Raw genomic sequence first — 17,869 nt, 5'->3', positions numbered from 1 at the left:
TATTCCAAGTGTGGCCTCACCAAGGCCTTATAAAGTGGTATTAACCCGTCACGTGATCTTGATTCTCTCCCTCTGTTGATGCAGCCTAGAACTGTGTTGGCTTTTTTGGCAGCTGCTGCACACGGCTGGCTCCTATTTAAACGGTTGTCCACTAGGACTCCAAGATCCCTTTCACAGTTACTACAGTTGAGCAAGGTACCACCTATAGTGTACCTGTGCATTTCGTTTTTGTTGCCTAAATGTAGAACCTGACTCTTTTCACCACTGAATTCCATTTTTTTAGATAGTGCCCGATGTTCAAGTTTGTCCAGATCCTTCTGTATCTTAAGCTTATCTTCTGGAGTGTTGGCTATTCCTGCCAGCTTGGTGTCATCTGCAAATTTGATGAGTTCCCCATTTATTCCCTCATCCAAATCATTGATGAAGATGTTGAAGAGTCCTGGGCCCGAAACAGAGCCTTGGGGTACTCCAGCTGCATATTTCCCTCCATGAAGATGCAGTTCCATTGAGGACTATACGTTGAGTGCGGTTGGTCAGCCAGTTATGAATCCATCTGGTGGTGATGCTGTCTAACCCACATTCTTCTACTTTATCTAGTAGTAGGTTATGGTCTACTTTGTCAGTAGCAATAGCAGTTAGACTTATATACCGCTTCATAGGGCTTTCAGCCCTCTCTAAGCGGTTTACAGAGTCAGCATATCGCCCCCAACAATCCGGGTCCTCATTTCACCCACCTCGGAAGGATGGAAGGCTGAGTCAACCCTGAGCCGGTGAGATTTGAACCGCTGAACTGCAGATAACAGTCAGCTGAAGTGGCCTGCAGTACTGCACCCTAACCACTGCGCCACCTTGGCTCTTAATAAATGCCTTACTTTCTGGAAAAGCTGGCAAGGAGGTGGGGACAGCCTCTTTTCAATGGCGGGAGGGGGGGCAGCTAAGCTTATCTCCCCTTCCCCCCACCCACCCCAAAACCCCTCCATTCCTTACATATTCCTGCCCTTCCTCGCTGGTGAAGAAGTCCTTCAGGCGTGTGTTCCAATCCCGCCGTCGGAGCAGAACGCCATAGCGCTGTGGCGGCCGGCACATGTAGCAGCTCCACGGCTCTTCCTTCCGCGCGGCTTCCGCCGTGCCCCGTCCCACCAAGGTGTTCAAACAGTCCACGCAAAAGCAGCTGCAAAAGACGCGGGAAATCGTAGAAGCCGCAATGAAGCCACGATGTCGTAGCCCCTGCCACACACCCCCCCCCCAATTGCAAGGCCGCAGCCGTCCTTGGCTGATGACCGCAGTTGAGCCCACCGATCGCCATTGCCAAGCGAGCCGGTCGTTAAGGGAGCTTTGGCCCCGTTTTACAACCTTCCTTGCCATCGTCGTTAAGAGAATCACGACAGTTGTTAAGAGAGCCACATGGTTGGGAAGCGACTCTGAGATCACCCATTGACTTGGCTTGTCAGAAAGTCACAAAGGAGAATCACATGACCCCGGGAAATTTCAATTGTCATAAAGGCGAGCTTAATTACAGGCTTCATTATGGTTGTAAGTCAATAGCAATAGCAGTTAGACTTATATACTGCTTTATGGGGCTTTCAGCCCTCTCTAAGCGGTTTACAGAGTCAGCATATCGCCCCCAACAACAATCCGGGTCCTCATTTTACCCACCTCGGAAGGATGGAAGGCTGAGTCGACCCTGAGCCGGTGAGATTTGAACAGCCGAACTGCAGAACTGCAGTCAGCTGAAGTAGCCTGCAGTGCTGCATTTAACCACTGCGCCACCTCGGCTCTTAGTCACTACTGGTTTCCAAGCTAACTTCAATAGCAAAGGCTGTCTGTCTGTCTATCTGTATCTAACACGCTCTCTGTCTCTGTCTGTCTATCTGTCTATCTATGTATCTATCTTATCCCATCAACTATTAACCATGTCAATCTGTCTATCCAACCATCTATATCTACCTACCTACTATACATAATGTATCTCTATCTCTATCATCTATCCATTATGTATACATATCCATATCTCTATATCTATATAATCTATCCATTATCTATCTATCTATCTATCTATCTATCTATCTATCTATCTATCTATCTATCTATCTATCTATCTATCTATCTATCTATCATCTATCTAATCCAGTGGTTCTCAACCTGTGGGTCGGGATCCCTTTGGGGGTCAAATGATCCTTTCACAGGGGTCGCCTAAGACCATTGGAAAACATTTTCAAAAAAATACAGAAAACATAAAATAATTTTATGGTTGGGGGTCACCATAACGTGAGGAACTGTATTAAAGGGTCGCGGCATTAGGAAGATTGAGACCCACTGATCTATCTTATGATATCAACTATCAATCTGTCTATCCATCCTATATCTACCCACCTACCTATTCTACATAATGTCTCTCTCTCTCTCGCCCTCCATCTATTTCTCTATCTATCATCTACCCATTATGTATATATCCATATCTCTATATCTATCATCACATCATCTATCCATCCACCTAATCATATCTCTTTCTTATCATATCAATTTCTTATCATATCAACAATCTATCCATCCATCCATTTAGCCATATTTCTACCTATCAATTTATCATATCAACTATCTATCTAATCATATCAACTATCTATCTATCCATCCATCCATATCTCTATCAATCTCTTATCATATCAACAATCTATCTCTAGCTATCCATCCATCTAGCCATATCTGTCTGTCTATCCACTATATCAGCTATCTATCTATCATCTATCTATCTATCTATCTATCTATCTATCTAATCATATCAAGTATCTATCTATCCATCCATTCATATCTCTATCAATCTCTTATATCAACAATCTATCTCTAGCTATCCATCCATCTAGCCATATCTGTCTGTCTGTCTGTCTGTCCATCATATCAACTATCTATCTATCTATCTATCTATCTATCTATCTATCTATCTATCTAATCATATCAACTATCTATCTATCTATCCATCCATATCTCTATCAATCTAACTTATCATATCAACAATATCTATCCGTCCACTATCCAGCTAGCTCTCTTCTTCCTTAATGGCCAGTGCCCAGTGGAGGAATTGCCCACCTGAAGCAGCTGGCGCTGTCGCAGAGAAGTAACTCGCTTCCTTCGCAGCAGATGGTGCAATACGTCTGGTACCCGTCTTCATCATACATGTAGAAAAGTTCCAGAAACCGGTCCTAGGAGAAAATCAGGACACATGTCACATGAAGAAAAATGCCATTTTCTGCCCAGGTTTACCCGTGGCCCTGCCAAGTAGCCTTCCCTAAATATTTGAGATTGGCAGCAAATTAGGTTGAAATAACAGTCAAAGGAGCTTCAAGATGCCCGTCCGATGGCCTCTAAAAACCGAAATCTTAGGAAAGGGTTCTTGGTTATTTAGAATTTTCCAGCCGAAGAAGCCTCACCATCCTCCTATTGAAATGAGCTGCAACTGAAGAAAGGCTGGGCCAAGCGAAGGGATTTACCTGATGCCAGGTGAAAGCAGAGCCCTTGCCCGCCTCATGCCCAACTTACCTGGCACGTGCTGCAGAGTCCCCCTTCAAACAGCGGGTGGTCAGTCACCGTGTTCTTCTTCCCACAGGACAGGCAGCTGTCTGTTAAAAGAGACCCCCCCCATAAGCAATCCTATAGGCAGCCTCCAGATGTTCTGGACTTCAGTTCCCAGAATCCACCAGGCACTGTCTTTAGCCAATCTCCAGCACCAGCCAGGGAAAGGAACTAAAAATCCATTTCATTCGTTTTGGAGAATTGGGGTTCTGATGCCTTTAGGGACAACAGCCACACATCACCTCTCCCCCCCCCCAATCTCTTTCCTGCTCCCCAAAACTAAACAGATCTGGAGAAATAGGTGTTGACTGTGTAGTTCAGTTCAAACTTGACCCCTTTAAGTCATGGGGACTTCCGACTCCCAGAATTCCCTAGTTTACACATGGATTTCTCAAACCTCCTTGAGATAGGTGGACTTCAACTCCCAGAGTCCCTCCAGGCTGTATAATCAGCTGCTCCTAGGCCATTTGTTTCTCAAACATTTTTTAAGCTTTGTGGACTTCAACTCCCAGAATCCCCCAGTCATCCGCCTAGAGCAGTTTCTCAAACCTCCTTAAGATGGATATAGATATAGATATAGATATAGAGATATAGAGATAGAGAGATAGAGAGATAGAGAGATAGAGAGATAGAGAGATGATAGATAGATAGATAGATAGATAGATAGATAGATAGATAGATAGATAGATAGATAGATAGATAGATATGTGTGTGTGAACTATATACAGTTAAGTTTTAACTAATAGAGGGAAAATGTTATGATACAGGATATAGTTAAATAAAGAAAGGATAATGATAATAAATTATATACATGGAGGATTAGAAAATGTTGGTGTTAAATGTTATGGATGTTTAGCTAAAACAGGATATGAGGACTTAATGTTAATGGAGGATTTTACAAATAAGCAAATGAAATGCCAGCATGTGGTTATGGATTGAATCTTGGTATACTTAAGGATGAAGGATGTTTAAATAAGTGTAGTGAAATAAAAGTGGAGGTATGAGATGTTAATATAGTAAATATTTGAGTTAAGATATTTGAATTAATATGAATTATATTTGATGACGGTGGAAGAGATGCACAAAAGCTTTTTGTAACCAGCTGATACACTTTCTATAATATATGTTTGTTTTGAAAATAAATAAATTAATTAATTAAAAAAAAAGATGGATAGACTTCAACTCCCAGAATCCCCCAACCAGCAGTCAGCTGCCTTAAAACAGTGTTTCTCAAGCCACCTTAAGATGAGTGGACTTCAACTCCCAGAATCCCCCACTCATCTGCCTAGACCAGTGTTTCTCAAACCTCCTTAAGGTGGATAGACTTCAACTCCCAGAATTCCCCAGCCAGTATTAGTCAGCCACCTATAATTAGTATTTTCAAGTCACCTCAAGATGGGTGGACTTCATCTCCCAGAATTCTACAGCTCTCAGAAGTGAAGATGGCTGGGGAATTATGGGAGTTGAAGTCCACCTGTCTTAAAGGGCCCAAATCTGAGAGACCCTGATTTAGATGTTATCAAAACATGGGAATAATCCATTCTTTTGAGCCCAGATGCCAAGAAAGAAATTGATTTCCACCTTCCTAAAAGGAGGGGAGGGACTTCAAAACTCAGTGTCCAGAAGGCGCAAATTAGCACTTGGATAATGACTCAGACATATGGCTGAACTTCTCATTGGCCACATCTCCAAGAAGGGATCATTTGCCATGGGACTTCCACCCCCACCCCCAACCCAACACAAACCCACCCGATACAGGCGGTCCTCGACTTACGACCACAACAGAGCCCAACATTTCCGTTGCTAAGTGAGACGGTGAGTTGAATGAAGGTTGCCCCATTTTTTGCGACCTTTCTTGCCAAGGTTCTTAAGCAAAACTCTGCAGTTGTTAAGTTGGTAACCAGGTTGTTAAGCGAATCTGGCTTCCCCTGGCTCACCAGAAGGTCTCAAAAGATAGGAATCACGTGACCCCGGGATGCTGCAACCGTCGTAAGTATGAGTCGGTGGCCAAGCAGGTGGATTTGGACCACGTGACGGCAGGAATGTTGCCACCATTGTGTGGAAAAGAGTTTCGAAGGCACTTTTTTTCGGCGCCCGTTGTAACTCAAAACGGTCACTAAGCGAGTGGGTGCAAGCTCCTTACCTTCTAAGGTCTTCCTGTTATTTTTGGCTTCAGAAACCATCCGTTCTGCAAAAGGATGACAAAAATCATTTCGTCAGCAACTGAGGGGAGATAGGAAGCTTTAAAGGAGCCCCCCAGAATTGCTGGGTGAAACACACACGGAATCTTTCCCCCAAAGACCCCACAAATGCCAGGCCTCCATCCCAGCCTCTCTCCCCCCCTCCCACGGTCCTTGTTGAAGTGACACACACACACCTCTGGATCGGTTCTCCGGCGCCTCCTTACTGCTGGTACTGCTAGTACTGCTGGAACCATTGGTCCTAGGCCGCTTGGGTGGGGGCGCAGGATCTGGGGGGCTCGAGTCCTCTATGATGATGGTGGGAAACGGTTTAACGTCTGCAAAAGATAGATAAGTGTTCTGACCCCCCTCCTTCGCTCGTTCAAAGACGACAGGCAGACAGACTTAAAAGGAAATAACTTTATCAGTCCTTGGCTCAGACTGGCCCAAAATTAAACATAAATAAAGTCTCTGGCAAGAAGATAACAGAATGCAAAAACAAAGATCTCTTACGGCCAAACCAGGGGTACAGAAAGGAAGCAAATCACTTCTCCAAGTGCCTCTTTGAATCAGGGTTACAGAAAGCAAATCACTTATCCAAGTGTCTCTCACAATCAAACCACGACCAATGAACGATGAACCATGAACGAATGAATGAACGTTGACTTCTGCAACCAGGATGTGGCACCATCAGTCCTTTTATCTCCAAAAGACCACACTAACGAGCCCCAGCTGCATTGTTATTCCTGCATCCCGACTCAACTCACAGCGAACTTCTGCTGAGTCACAACAGATAAGTAGGTAGGTAGCAGTGTGGGGGGTTCCTACCGTTTCGGCCCCGGTTTAGCTGAATCGGTAGCGGGGCACGCTGGCTGCCTCGCAGAACCAGCAGCGACCCAGGCTGGCCACGCCCCCCCCCCGCCCCCAGAACAGGTTCCCCGGTTGCCGACGTCTTGTTTTTAAGTTCTGCGCAGGCGCAGAACAATTCCTATTGCATGACGCATGGGCACGCGGCGCATACCCAGCACGGGTGCGAAGCGCGCCCGCAAGCGAGCCCGCAGTGTTATTTGCAGTAAATGCGCTTAACGCTTGCGGAAAGGTGTTTGGAACTCAAATAGATTCCAGGATAAATGGCATTTTGAAGAACTCGTCCCGTCCCCCGTCCCCCCCCGCTCTGCCCTAGAGCTGAGTTTCTCAACCTTGGCAACTTGAAGATGTCCGGACTTCAACTCCCAGAATTCCCCAGCCAGCGAATGCTGGCTGGGGAATTCTGGGAGTTGAAGTCTGGACATCTTCAAGTTGCCACGGTTGAGAAACACTGCCATCGAGACACTCCATTCATTCATTCATTCATTTCCTTTATTTGTATGCCGCCCTTTTCCCTGGGGGGACTCAGGGCGGCTCACAATTCAAAAAGGGAGGGGGGGAAAGACAAACAGTATTCCAATATGGAAACAATACAACATATTAAAAGAGAACACAACAGTCACACAATTCGGGTGGGGTTGGAATCTTAACCCCAGGCCAGCCGGGACAGCCAGATCTTCAAAGCGGCGCGGAAGGATTGGAGGGTGGTGAGGGTCCGAATCTCCACGGGGAGTTCGCTCCGATAATCAATCCCCAATATCACCTATAATTCATTCACCTACCCCATTTCCCAGAAAATAAAATCTCCCTGGATAATAAGCCGGGGGGGGAGGGTCTTACCTAAAGTCTTGGGGGGCCTTAGCCCCTTCTCTCCAGCGGGTTTGAACCCCTGGTAGGCCCAATCCAGCATGGGCTTCAGCTTCTCCTCCAGAGACTCCCCGGCCACGCTGGGGAAAGTTTTACCAGCTCGGCTGCTTGCAACCTGCCATCCATAAGAAGTTTGGTCACAGAAGGATTGAGGCTGGGGGAGGGGGGGAATAGAATTGGAGGAAATGCCCAGAAGCCCCCCTCCCCACTCACCCTGCCATTAGAATAGAATAGAATAGAATAGCAGAGTTGGAAGGGACCTTGGAGGTCTTCTAGTCCAACCCCCTGCCTAGGCAGGAAACCCTACAACCACTTCGGACAAATGGTGGGTCTTTGGTGGGTCTGTCCCAATCCCACCCAGGGAAGCGTCCCAGCCTCTTTTCTTTTAAAGAGGAGGGGGACAGCATGGATGGGTTTTGAAGCGTTGCCTTGTAAGCCCACCTGGAGGGGTTTGGATATCGGCATTTTTACACACACACAACGACAGAAAATCTCACAAAAAGATATCAATAAATATGGGGAAGGAACGTCCATTTAGGGGTAATCAAGGGCGATTTTACTGCAGCCACGGAATGTAGCTTTGGATTGAACTGTGGGGTCCGTGGTGCTCTCTGAGCTTGGATGTTTTCTTTCAGGCATTTTGTGACCCAACTAGGGAACATCATCAGTGCTAAAAGGGAGCAGGGTTGGAGGAGGAGGGTGGGAGGAGGAGGAGGAGGACTGTGGGGTCCCCGGTGCTCTCTGAGCTGGGTCGTTTTCTTGTAGATATTTCATGACCCAACTAGGGAACATCATCACTTGTAGAAGGAAGGAAGGGTTTCAAGAGGAGGAGGGAGGAAGAGGAAGAGGAAGGAGAAAGGGAGGAAGAGGAGGGAGGGAAGAAGAGGAGATGATGGACAACTGTGGGGTCCTTGGTGCTCTCTGAGCTTGGATGTTTTCTGGCAGACGTTTCATGGCCCAACTAGGGAACGTCATCAGGGCTAGAAGAGAGGGGAGTTTGCAGAGAGGAGGGAGGAGGAGGAGGAGGAGGATTGCGGGGTCCTTGGTGCTCTCTGAGCTTGGTGGTTTTCTTGCAGACGTTTCATCACCCAACTAAGGAACATCATCAGTTGTGAAAGAGGTGGGGGGAGAGTTGCAGGGAGGAGGAGGAGCCGGATGGGGCAACTGTGGGATGATTGGTGGTCTGTTTTCTTGCAGACGTTTCATAACCCAACTAGGTAACATCATCAGTGCTAGAAGGGAGTAGGGTTTGCTTCCTATTTATATACTAGAGACTTGCCCTGTCCATCTGGTAGGACTGTTATTTTTATTTTTTTGAATCCTGCCTTTTATTATTTTTACAAATAACTCAAGGGAGTTTTGCCTAGAAAACAGAAAACAGCCAAGCTCAGAAATCCCCAACGTCCCTCTTCTCCTCCTCCTCCTCCTCCTCCTCCTCCTCTCCCCCTTCCCTGCATTACGCATCTCCCGCTCCCTCCCAGCACTGATGATATTCCCTAGTTGGGTCGTGAAACGCCCACAAGAGAACCAGAGAGCAAAAATGACCTCACAGAGGCTCCCTTGGTGCCAACTGGCTTCCGGTCACCCTGATGGGCATCCCCACCTGCCTTTTCCACATGCTCTGCCATCTTTCCACCCAACCCCCCCAACCCCATCTTACCTCCAAAACATGGAGAATGGATTGCTGGTAGGACACCAACTTCTGAAACGTGGCGCGGTTGAAATGTTCTTGGAAATATACCAGCCCCACCAGCTTGTCAGCGGAGATCTGTAACAATAGCAATAATAATAATAGCCCTTAGACTTATATACAGCTTCACAGTCCTTCCCATCTGTCTCTAAGCGGTTTGCAGAGTCAGTGTATTGCCCCCAACAATCTGGGTCCTCATTTGACCCACCTCGGAAGGACGGAAGGATGAGTCAACCAGGAACGAACTCCTGGCAGTGAGCAGAGTTAACCTGCAATATTGCAGATGATAGATAGATAGATAGATAGATAGATAGATAGATAGATGGATGGATGGATGGATGGATGGATGGATGGATGGATGGATGGATGGATGGATGGATGGATGGATGGATGGAAGGCAGGCAGCATGAGAGAGAGAGAGAGAGAGAGAGAGACAGAGAGACAGAGACAGAGAGACAGAGAGACAGAGAGAGAGAGAGAGAGAGAGAGAGAGAGAATAGCAATAGCCCTTAGACTTATATACTGCTTTACAGTGCTTTCCAGCCCTCTCTAAGTGGTTTACAGAGTCAGCATATTTGCCCCCAATAATCTGGGTCCTCATTTGACCCACCTCGGAAGGACGGAAGGATGAGTCAACCAGGAACGAACTCCTGGCAGTGAGCAGAGTTAACCTGCAATATTGCAGGTAGGAAGGTAGGTAGGTAGGTAGGTAGGTAGGTAGGTAGGTAGGTAGGTAGATGATAGATAGATAGATAGATAGATAGATAGATAGATAGATAGATAGATAGATAGATAATGAGGATAGATGATGATGATGATGATGATGAGATAGATAGATAGATAATGATGATGATAGATGATGATGATGAATAGATGAATAGATAGATAGATAGATAGATAGATAGATAGATAGATAGATAGATAGATAGATAATGATGATGATAGATGATGATGATAGATAGACAGATAGACAGACAGACAGACAGACAGACTGACTGACTGACTTGGGGGAGGGGAAGCACTTTTCCATATAATTTATTATCAAATAGTGAACCAGGAAATAAATTTGACTGCAAGCTTTCTTGAAAATATATTTAAAATGCATCTAAGTTGGAAAAGTTGCTTCAAGTTGGTCTCCGCAGTGATCTGTAAGCGATCATTCGTGGTTTAATGCGTCTGAACCCAGGTAGTCGCCTTTGATTAAACAAACGACAGCTAAGAAAATGATAGATGAGTAAGACAGGAGGGGCAAAGGGACAGATTCCTTTCTCAGCCACCACCCCCTCCCCTCTCCTGCCGCTCACCTCCGAAAACTTTCCATCCCCAAACCATTTCAACCAGCGCATGCCGGGGGCCGCCTGGCGGTTGGAGGTGGTCTTCCACGACACCACAATGGCTGGCCACCATGAGAAACCTTTGATTTTGCCCCAGACCAGTTCCCCGATTCCAAATCCTTTCCCGTCCTGCGAATCAAAGAGAAACAAGAGGGGTGGGTTAGGGTTAGGGCAGAGTCTCCAAACTTGGGAACTTTAAGACTTGGGGACTTCAACTCCCAGAATTCCCCAGCCAGCCAGCATGCTGGCTGGGGAATTCTGGGAGTTGAAGTCCGGACATCTTCAAGTGGCCAAGGTTGAGAAACACTGTCTTAAAATCTCTTCTTGGAACAATATAAGGACCCTTGAAGACTGGTGCAAATCCATTTTTTTAAAATTGGATGTTTAGGATGGTTTATCCGTTATAAAAGGGACGCAGTGGCTCAGTGGCTAAGATACTGAGCTTGTCGATCAGAAAAGTCGGCAGTTCGGCGGTTCGAATCCCTAGCGCTGCGCATAAAGGAGTGAGCTCCCGTGACTTGTCAAAACTTTTGCCAACCGAGCAGAAAAATAGGAACCACCTTTGGAGGGAAGGGAACAGCGTTCCATGCGCCTTCAGCATTGAGTCATGCCGGCCACATGACCACGGAGATGTCTTCGGACAGCGCTGGCGCTTTGAAACAAGGATGAGCACCGCCCCCTAGAGTCGGGAATGACTAGCATGTATGTTCGAGGGGAAGCTTTAATTTTTTTTTATCCGTTATAAGGAATGGATTTTCGGCTCAAACTTAAAATCTTGAAACTCTTTCGGAGGGCACCCATTTCTCGCAATAGCACCGGCGGACTCACTTAATGCCTCTTTTAAAAACTTTTAAATCAGTTTCCGAAGCCCACCAACCAGAGCCCCTCTCCCACCTGATATTCTGCCATCCTCCTGGCTGTTCGGTAGTCACAGCCATTGGGGGCCTCGGTGTTCTCCTGCTGTCTGGAATTCTCCTCTTCGGAGTAGTTGATCTGGATACATCCAGAAAGTCTTTTGGAGTGCTGGAAAAGAAGGGAAAACTGAGACGCCCCCCCATGCAGAAAAGAGGCGGAAAGAGAGGATCTCAAACCGAAAAAAACAAGACAGTCCTTGCAGACACCGAGAAAACTCCAGGCGTAGCAACTTTGGGCCCTATGGACTTCAACTCCCAGAATTCCCCCGGCCAGCTGTGCTAGAACTAGAACTCACCGGCTCCAGAGTCACCCAGCTGGCTTTTGTGTCTATGGCAGGACTAGAACTCACCGTCTCCTGGTGACCGGTGCAGAGTCACCCAGCTGCCTTCGGTTTCTATGGTAGGACTAGAACTCACATCTCCTGTTGATTGGCCCAAAGCCACCCAAGCCAGTTTTCACGACTAAGGCGGGGGGACTAGAACTCACTGTCTCCTGGCGATTGGCTCGCACGGGTAGTGCTCGACTTACGACCATAATGGAACCTGCCCATCGTGGTCGTAATTCACGGCAGTTGGGAGAGCAGGTTGGTGAGGTGATCAAGCCAAGTCCTATGACCTTTTTGTGATGGTTTTTAGCAGTCGTTAAGCGAGCCAATTTTTGGCTATGAGCAGCATTTATTTCTGATTTTAAGCAAAGCCTTCGTAAAATGTAAATCATAAATGTGGGGGGGAGGGGTTAGGACCACTGCAACTTCAAATCCCGTTTGAGATTCTCCCCCCCCTGATCAGTCTAAATGGTCACTAAGTGAACGGACATAAGTTAAGGACTACCTCAACTTTTTCTTCCAGTGTTTTTTTCCCCGTTTTTTAGTTTTCAGGAAAACTACCTTGAGTCCTTCATTTTTTCTCATTCTTTCATCGTGTTGCATGCAGGTAATCTTATTGGGTTGAGGTAGTTCTCGACTTACGACCAAATGGGAGCCCAAGATTTATGTGGCTAAGCGAGACATTTTTGCGAAGCGAGCTCTGCTCCATTCTAACGACCTTCCTTACCACAGGTGTTAAGTGAATACCCGCGGTTGTTAAGCCAGTCACATGGTCGTTAAGCAAATCCGGCTTCCTCCCGTTGGCTTGGCTCGTCGGGAGGTCGCGAAAGGGGATCAACGGAACACTGCAACCGCCGTAAAGGCGAGACAGCGTTGCCTAGCGTCGGAATTTTGATCACATGACCACGGGGACCCTGCGAGGGTCGTTAAGTGTGAAAAACGGTCCTTTTTTTCCCCCCCCAACGCCTGTTATAACTTTGGACAGTCGCTAAACGAACTGTCGTAAGTCGAGGACTGCCTACATTTTTGCTTTTTTTTGCAATGTTTGAATTTTAAAAAAAGGTAAAAAGCAAGACTTCTTACCCTGATTTTGTGACGTTCCTTGAAACCTTCGATGCTTTCCACGTCGTCTTTGAGTTTCTTCTCCTGCGAGGCCGGGCCGGCCTGGAAGACGATCCGGGGGGCCGGTTTCTGCCGCAGGCTGTTCTCCCAGCCAGCGTTGCCTCGCACCGGGACCTGGGACCCCCCCCCCCCCGAGGGGAGAAAAAAGCGTTAGGATCCGAGGGTCCATTTCTTCCCTAAGGACCCCCGGACCCGTTTTAAATGCTACCCCTCCCCTCATCAGAAAGGGGGAGGTTGAGCGCCCCAAACCGTCCCCCCCACCAGCGTAGAAATGCATTGTCCACTGCTCCCCAAATCCATTCACTGCAGACATATTTCTTTATTTAATTCATACCCCACCTTTAGTATATTTTTACAAAAAAATCAAGGCAGCGAACATATTCAAACACACAATTTCCTCCTGCTCTTTTCCCCACAACAACCCTGTGAGGTGGGCTGAGCTGAGGAGGGGGGAGGGGAAACAACTCCAAGTCAACCAATTGGCTTTCACAACTCATCGTATCCTGGTGATTGGCCCCAAAGTCACCCAGTCAGCTTTCATGCCTAAGGCGGGAGTAGAACTCACCGTCTCCTGGTGATTGGCTCAAAGTCAACCAATTGGCTTTCATGGCTAAAGCAGGACTAGAACTCACCATCTCCTGGTGATTGACCCAAAGTCAACCAATTGGCTTTCATGGCTAAGGTGGGACTAGAACTCACCATCTCCTGGTGATTGATTGACTCAAAGTCAACCAATTGCCTTTCATGGCTAAAGCAGGACTAGAACTCGCCGTCTCCTGGTGATTGGCCCAGAGTCACCTTTCCAGCCTTTATGCCTTATAAGGAAGGACTAGAACTCACCATGTCCTACCCACAGGCCCGAGTTCACGCAACCGGCTTTCGTCCCTAGGGCAGCACTAGAACTCACAGTCTCCCGCTCTCTAGCCTGGTGCCTTAACCACTAGGCCAAACTAGCGCTTCCTGTTCTTGGCTCACCTTTGGGGGTTTCTTGGGGACGTCATCAGCCTCCTCCTCTTCCTCTTCCTCCTGCTCCTTTTTTATCTCGTAGGTCACACTTGCCACCTGGCTGGCACCTGCGCAAAGGAAGCGTCCGTCACTAAGAGGGAGGTGGGCCTGGGGTTTGACACCCACCCCTGCCTGGTTGAGGCCCAGCCCAGCCCCTAAAGATCTCCTGATGGTCTCCCAGCCTTCTCTTCCCCCCTGTTTAGTTCTGAAGCCCCTCAGAGGCCTCCAACTCCCCGCGGGCACCTGGCCAAGCAACAACGGCCATTCCCAGGCGGTCCTCGACTTACAACCACATCCATTGCCATGGGAGATGGTCGTTATTGGAGTCACGCGGCGGTCGTCAAGCAAAGAAAGGTTGTGAAATTGGGTGTGACTCAGTTAATAACCGTCTCACTGAAAGGTCTGGTCCCAACTGTGGCCGTATGTCAAGGACTACGTCACAGGCCAGTGATTCGTCCACGCTGGGAGCCTCCAGGGTAGGAGGGGTGGACTTCAATTCCCAGAATTCCCCCAGTTGTCAAGCTTGGGAGATGTTTCTTCAAAGTCTCCTTTCCTAACCAAGTGGATTTGGAGACCATCAAGAGGTCTCCTTCTTTGACCCAAGAGCTTCTTCTAACAGGACACCTGAAATGGTACACATGCTCCCCCTCAACGTCCTCTCCTCCTTCCTTCTTTCGTTCCTTCCTCCCTCTTTACTCTCTCCCTCCTCCCTTTGTTCTCCCTTTCTCCTTCTTCCTCTTTATCTCCCCTCCCTTCTTTCCTTCCTTCTCCTCCTTCCATACCTCCTTTCCTTTTCTTCCTCCCTCCTTTATACTCCCTCCCTTCCTCCTTATCCTCCCTTCCTTCTCCTTTCTTCCACTTTTTATTCTCCCTAACTTCTCCTTCCTTCCCTCCCTCCCTTTTTCCTCTCCCCTAATCCTTCCTTCATCTCTCCCTCTCTCCTCCTTGCTTTCTTCCTCATCCACCTTCCCTCCCTTCTTTCCTTCCTTCTCCTTCCATACCTCCTTCCCTTTTTTCTTCCTCCCTCCTTCTTTATACTCCCCTCCCTTTCTTCCTTCCTCTTTACCTTCCCTCCCTTCTCCTTCCTTCCATTCCTCCCTTTTTAACTCTCCCCTCCTCCTTCCTTCATCTTTTTATCCTCCCTCTGTTCTCTTTTCTTCCATACTTCCTTCTCTTTTCTTTCCCCCTCCTTACTTCTTTATCCTCCCTCCGTCTCTCCTCCTTCCTTTCTGTGCTTCCTTTTTACTCTCCCCTCCTTCTTCCTCCCTTCTCTCCCTCCCCTTCTTCCTTTCTTCTCCTTTATCTTCCCTCCACCCTCCTTTCTTCCAGCCTTCCATCCCTCTTTCCCTTCTCCTTTCTTCCTCCCTCATTCCTCCTAAATCCTCCCTTTCTCATCCCTTTCTTCCTCTATCCTTCCTTCCTCTTTATCCTTCCTTCCTTCTCTCCCTTCCTCTATGGAGATTCTCAGTCCTGGCTGTCCCAAAGGTGCTTTTTCAAGAGGCAACTGGACTTTCTGGATTTTTCTTTGAAGAAGTTTCACTTCTTATCCCAGGAGCTTCTTCAGCTCTGAGTGGAGGGGGGGGGGAATGGACGTCTTCAAGGAGTATAAATCCTTCCCTTCCCCACCATCCACTCAGGGCCCCCAAACAAGGCAAGCCCACCCATTTTCTAGAACCTGACTGATGATCCCAGGGGCAAAGAGGGGCGGTCTCCAGGCTGCCCCAAAATCTCAGGACCACCTGGGTGGGAAGGTACCTGCAGCATCGTTCTCCTCGGTGGGGGGGTCTGAGTCGCTGAAGTCCCCATTGACCAAAGTAAGATCCATCGTCCAGCTGGCGGTCTTTTCTCTTTTCATCTTAACCTGCGGGAAAGATTTTCCAGGAAGACAATCCTGAGCCAATAATCATCATTGTGAAGATCTCCCATTTGCCTGGACTCCAAATGAGAACATTTGCCCAAAACATTGCGACGTTCCCATTTTAAGAGTTTTTTTGCAAGTTGAATCAAATTTTAACTCCCCAAATTCCCCAGCCAGGATGCTTTAAGATGGGGGGACTTCAACTCCCAGAATTCGTCACTCAGCAAGCTTTAAGATGGGGGGACTTCAACTCCCAGAATTCCTCACTCTGCAATCTTTAAGATGGGGGGACTTCAACTCCCAGAATTCCTCACTCTGCAATCTTTAAGATGGGGGGACTTCAACTCCCAGAATTCCCCAGTCAGCAGGCTTTAAGATGGGGGGACTTCAACTCCCAGAAGTCCCCAGTCGGCAGGCTTTAAGATGGGTGAGCTTCAATTCTTCAGAAAAATCTCCTCTTTTCCGGGCCTAGTTAGACCTGTGTTTCCAACCTTGGCCACTGTAAAATATATGGCTGGCTGGGGAATTCTGGGAGTTGAAGTCCACCCATCTGAAAGCTGGAATTCCCAGCTATGACATACATCCTATACCTGGAGATTGGTCTGTATATCAGTCAGTATCTTTCAAATTTAGAATGTGTAAATTTGGCGGACCTCAACTCCCAGAATTCCCCAGTCAGCATGGATGGATGGATGGATGGATGGATGGATGGATGGATGGATGGATGCCTGAGGAATTCTGGGAGTTGAAGTCCATTCACCTTGCTGTGGCTACAGTAAAGAAATGCTTAGTTCCAAAGTTTGCCAACTCTTGCAAAAGTTAAAAGGGCTTAATTCAGCTGCCCCCTCCCTCCAAAACAAACCTTTAGTTTATTCTTTTAAAGGAGGGGGCACCCCCCCTCCCAAGTCCCAGGATGCCCCAAAGCACAACCCCCCCTTGTCACAAAGTCCAGGCAGAGGGGAAGAAGGAAACTTGTGTATTTTCGGGAGGGGAGGAGAAAGGGGTTTGGGGGGGGGAGGAACAAAGCCTCCAGCTGCTTGCCTTGATCCTGCAGGGATCAAAAGGGATCTGCCCAGACAGGGCTCCCTTGGAAGAGACAAGAGGAAAGCAAATCCTTTTTTTTTTAAATGGGTTTTCCAGCAAAATAATATTCCAGGAGAGAGAGCTGCTTGTTTACGGGTCCTCAGGCTGAAAAGACAACACAACACACACACACACACACACACACGCAATTCTTTCCATGCACCGCTACTTCCATGCCACCTTCATCGCAAAAAGGGACGAACCAGCCCCGATGGCATTGCGTGTTTCCTAAAGTTAAAGCAAATTAAATTGCAAATCAAAGCAAATTCTGGGCGGGCAGCCCTGGCAGACCCTTCAAAGGACAGGAAGCCCTCGACTTATGGCCATTTCGTTTAGCGACCGTTCGGAGTTAAAACGGCATTGAAAACAATGACTTAGGAGGACCGTTTTCCACACTTAACGACCGCTTTCAGCATCCCCGTGATCATGCAATCAAAATTCAGATGATGATTGGCAACTGACTCGTATTTATGACGGTTGCAGAGTCCTGGCGGGTCACACGATCCCCTTTTGCGACCTTCGGACGAGCAACATCAATGGGGAGTGAGATTCACTTGACCACCACGGAATTCGCAACAGCAGTGATTCACTTAACAACCATGTCAAGAAAGGTCCCAAAATGGAGCAAATCTCACGTATCGTGTCTTGGATTAGCGGTAGAGGTCGTCCTTGAATTACATCCGTCTGCTTAGTGACCGTCTGAAGTTACAACGGCATTAAAAAAGGGGAGTTATGACCTTTTTCACATTTAACGTCCGTTGCTCGATGTTCTCGTGATCGAAACGACTCGTATTTATGACGGTTGCAGGGTCCCGGGGTTACATGATCCCCTTTTGTGACATAACAAGTCAATGACGATCCAGATTCACTTAACCACGGTGTCGTTAACTGAACAACCGCAGTGATTTGCTTAACAACTGCGGCAAGGAAGGTCGTAATACAGGGCAAAACTCACTTAACAAATCTCTCACTTAAGCAATGGAAATCTGGGGCTCGCTGCTGGTCGTAAGTCATTATTATTATTATTATCTCCTGTATGATTCATTCTGCGACCAA

General features: G+C 47.5%; 1 protein-coding gene across 1 annotated transcript in view; it reads right to left on the bottom strand.

Annotated features, from left to right (window-relative positions):
• Positions 1–15,729, bottom strand: part of DNMT3B (DNA methyltransferase 3 beta) — a 33,977-nt gene extending 18,248 nt beyond the window's left edge. The window contains exons 1-12 of the mRNA XM_032217321.1: positions 15,628–15,729; positions 13,843–13,940; positions 12,829–12,981; positions 11,400–11,528; positions 10,476–10,634; positions 9,142–9,249; positions 7,455–7,596; positions 5,945–6,085; positions 5,711–5,755; positions 3,535–3,614; positions 3,085–3,197; positions 988–1,171 (exon numbers count right to left, since the gene is read on the bottom strand). Of these exons, the coding sequence (XP_032073212.1) occupies positions 988–1,171; positions 3,085–3,197; positions 3,535–3,614; positions 5,711–5,755; positions 5,945–6,085; positions 7,455–7,596; positions 9,142–9,249; positions 10,476–10,634; positions 11,400–11,528; positions 12,829–12,981; positions 13,843–13,940; positions 15,628–15,727 (1,452 nt within the window). The 5' untranslated portion in view covers positions 15,728–15,729. The remainder of the gene's footprint in view (positions 1–987; positions 1,172–3,084; positions 3,198–3,534; positions 3,615–5,710; positions 5,756–5,944; positions 6,086–7,454; positions 7,597–9,141; positions 9,250–10,475; positions 10,635–11,399; positions 11,529–12,828; positions 12,982–13,842; positions 13,941–15,627) is intronic.
• Positions 15,730–17,869: the final 2,140 nt, after the last annotated feature.

Source organism: Thamnophis elegans, chromosome 5 (genome assembly GCF_009769535.1).
Source record: "Thamnophis elegans isolate rThaEle1 chromosome 5, rThaEle1.pri, whole genome shotgun sequence".
NCBI lineage: Eukaryota > Metazoa > Chordata > Lepidosauria > Squamata > Colubridae > Thamnophis > Thamnophis elegans.
This window is presented reverse-complemented; position numbering and strand designations above follow the sequence as displayed.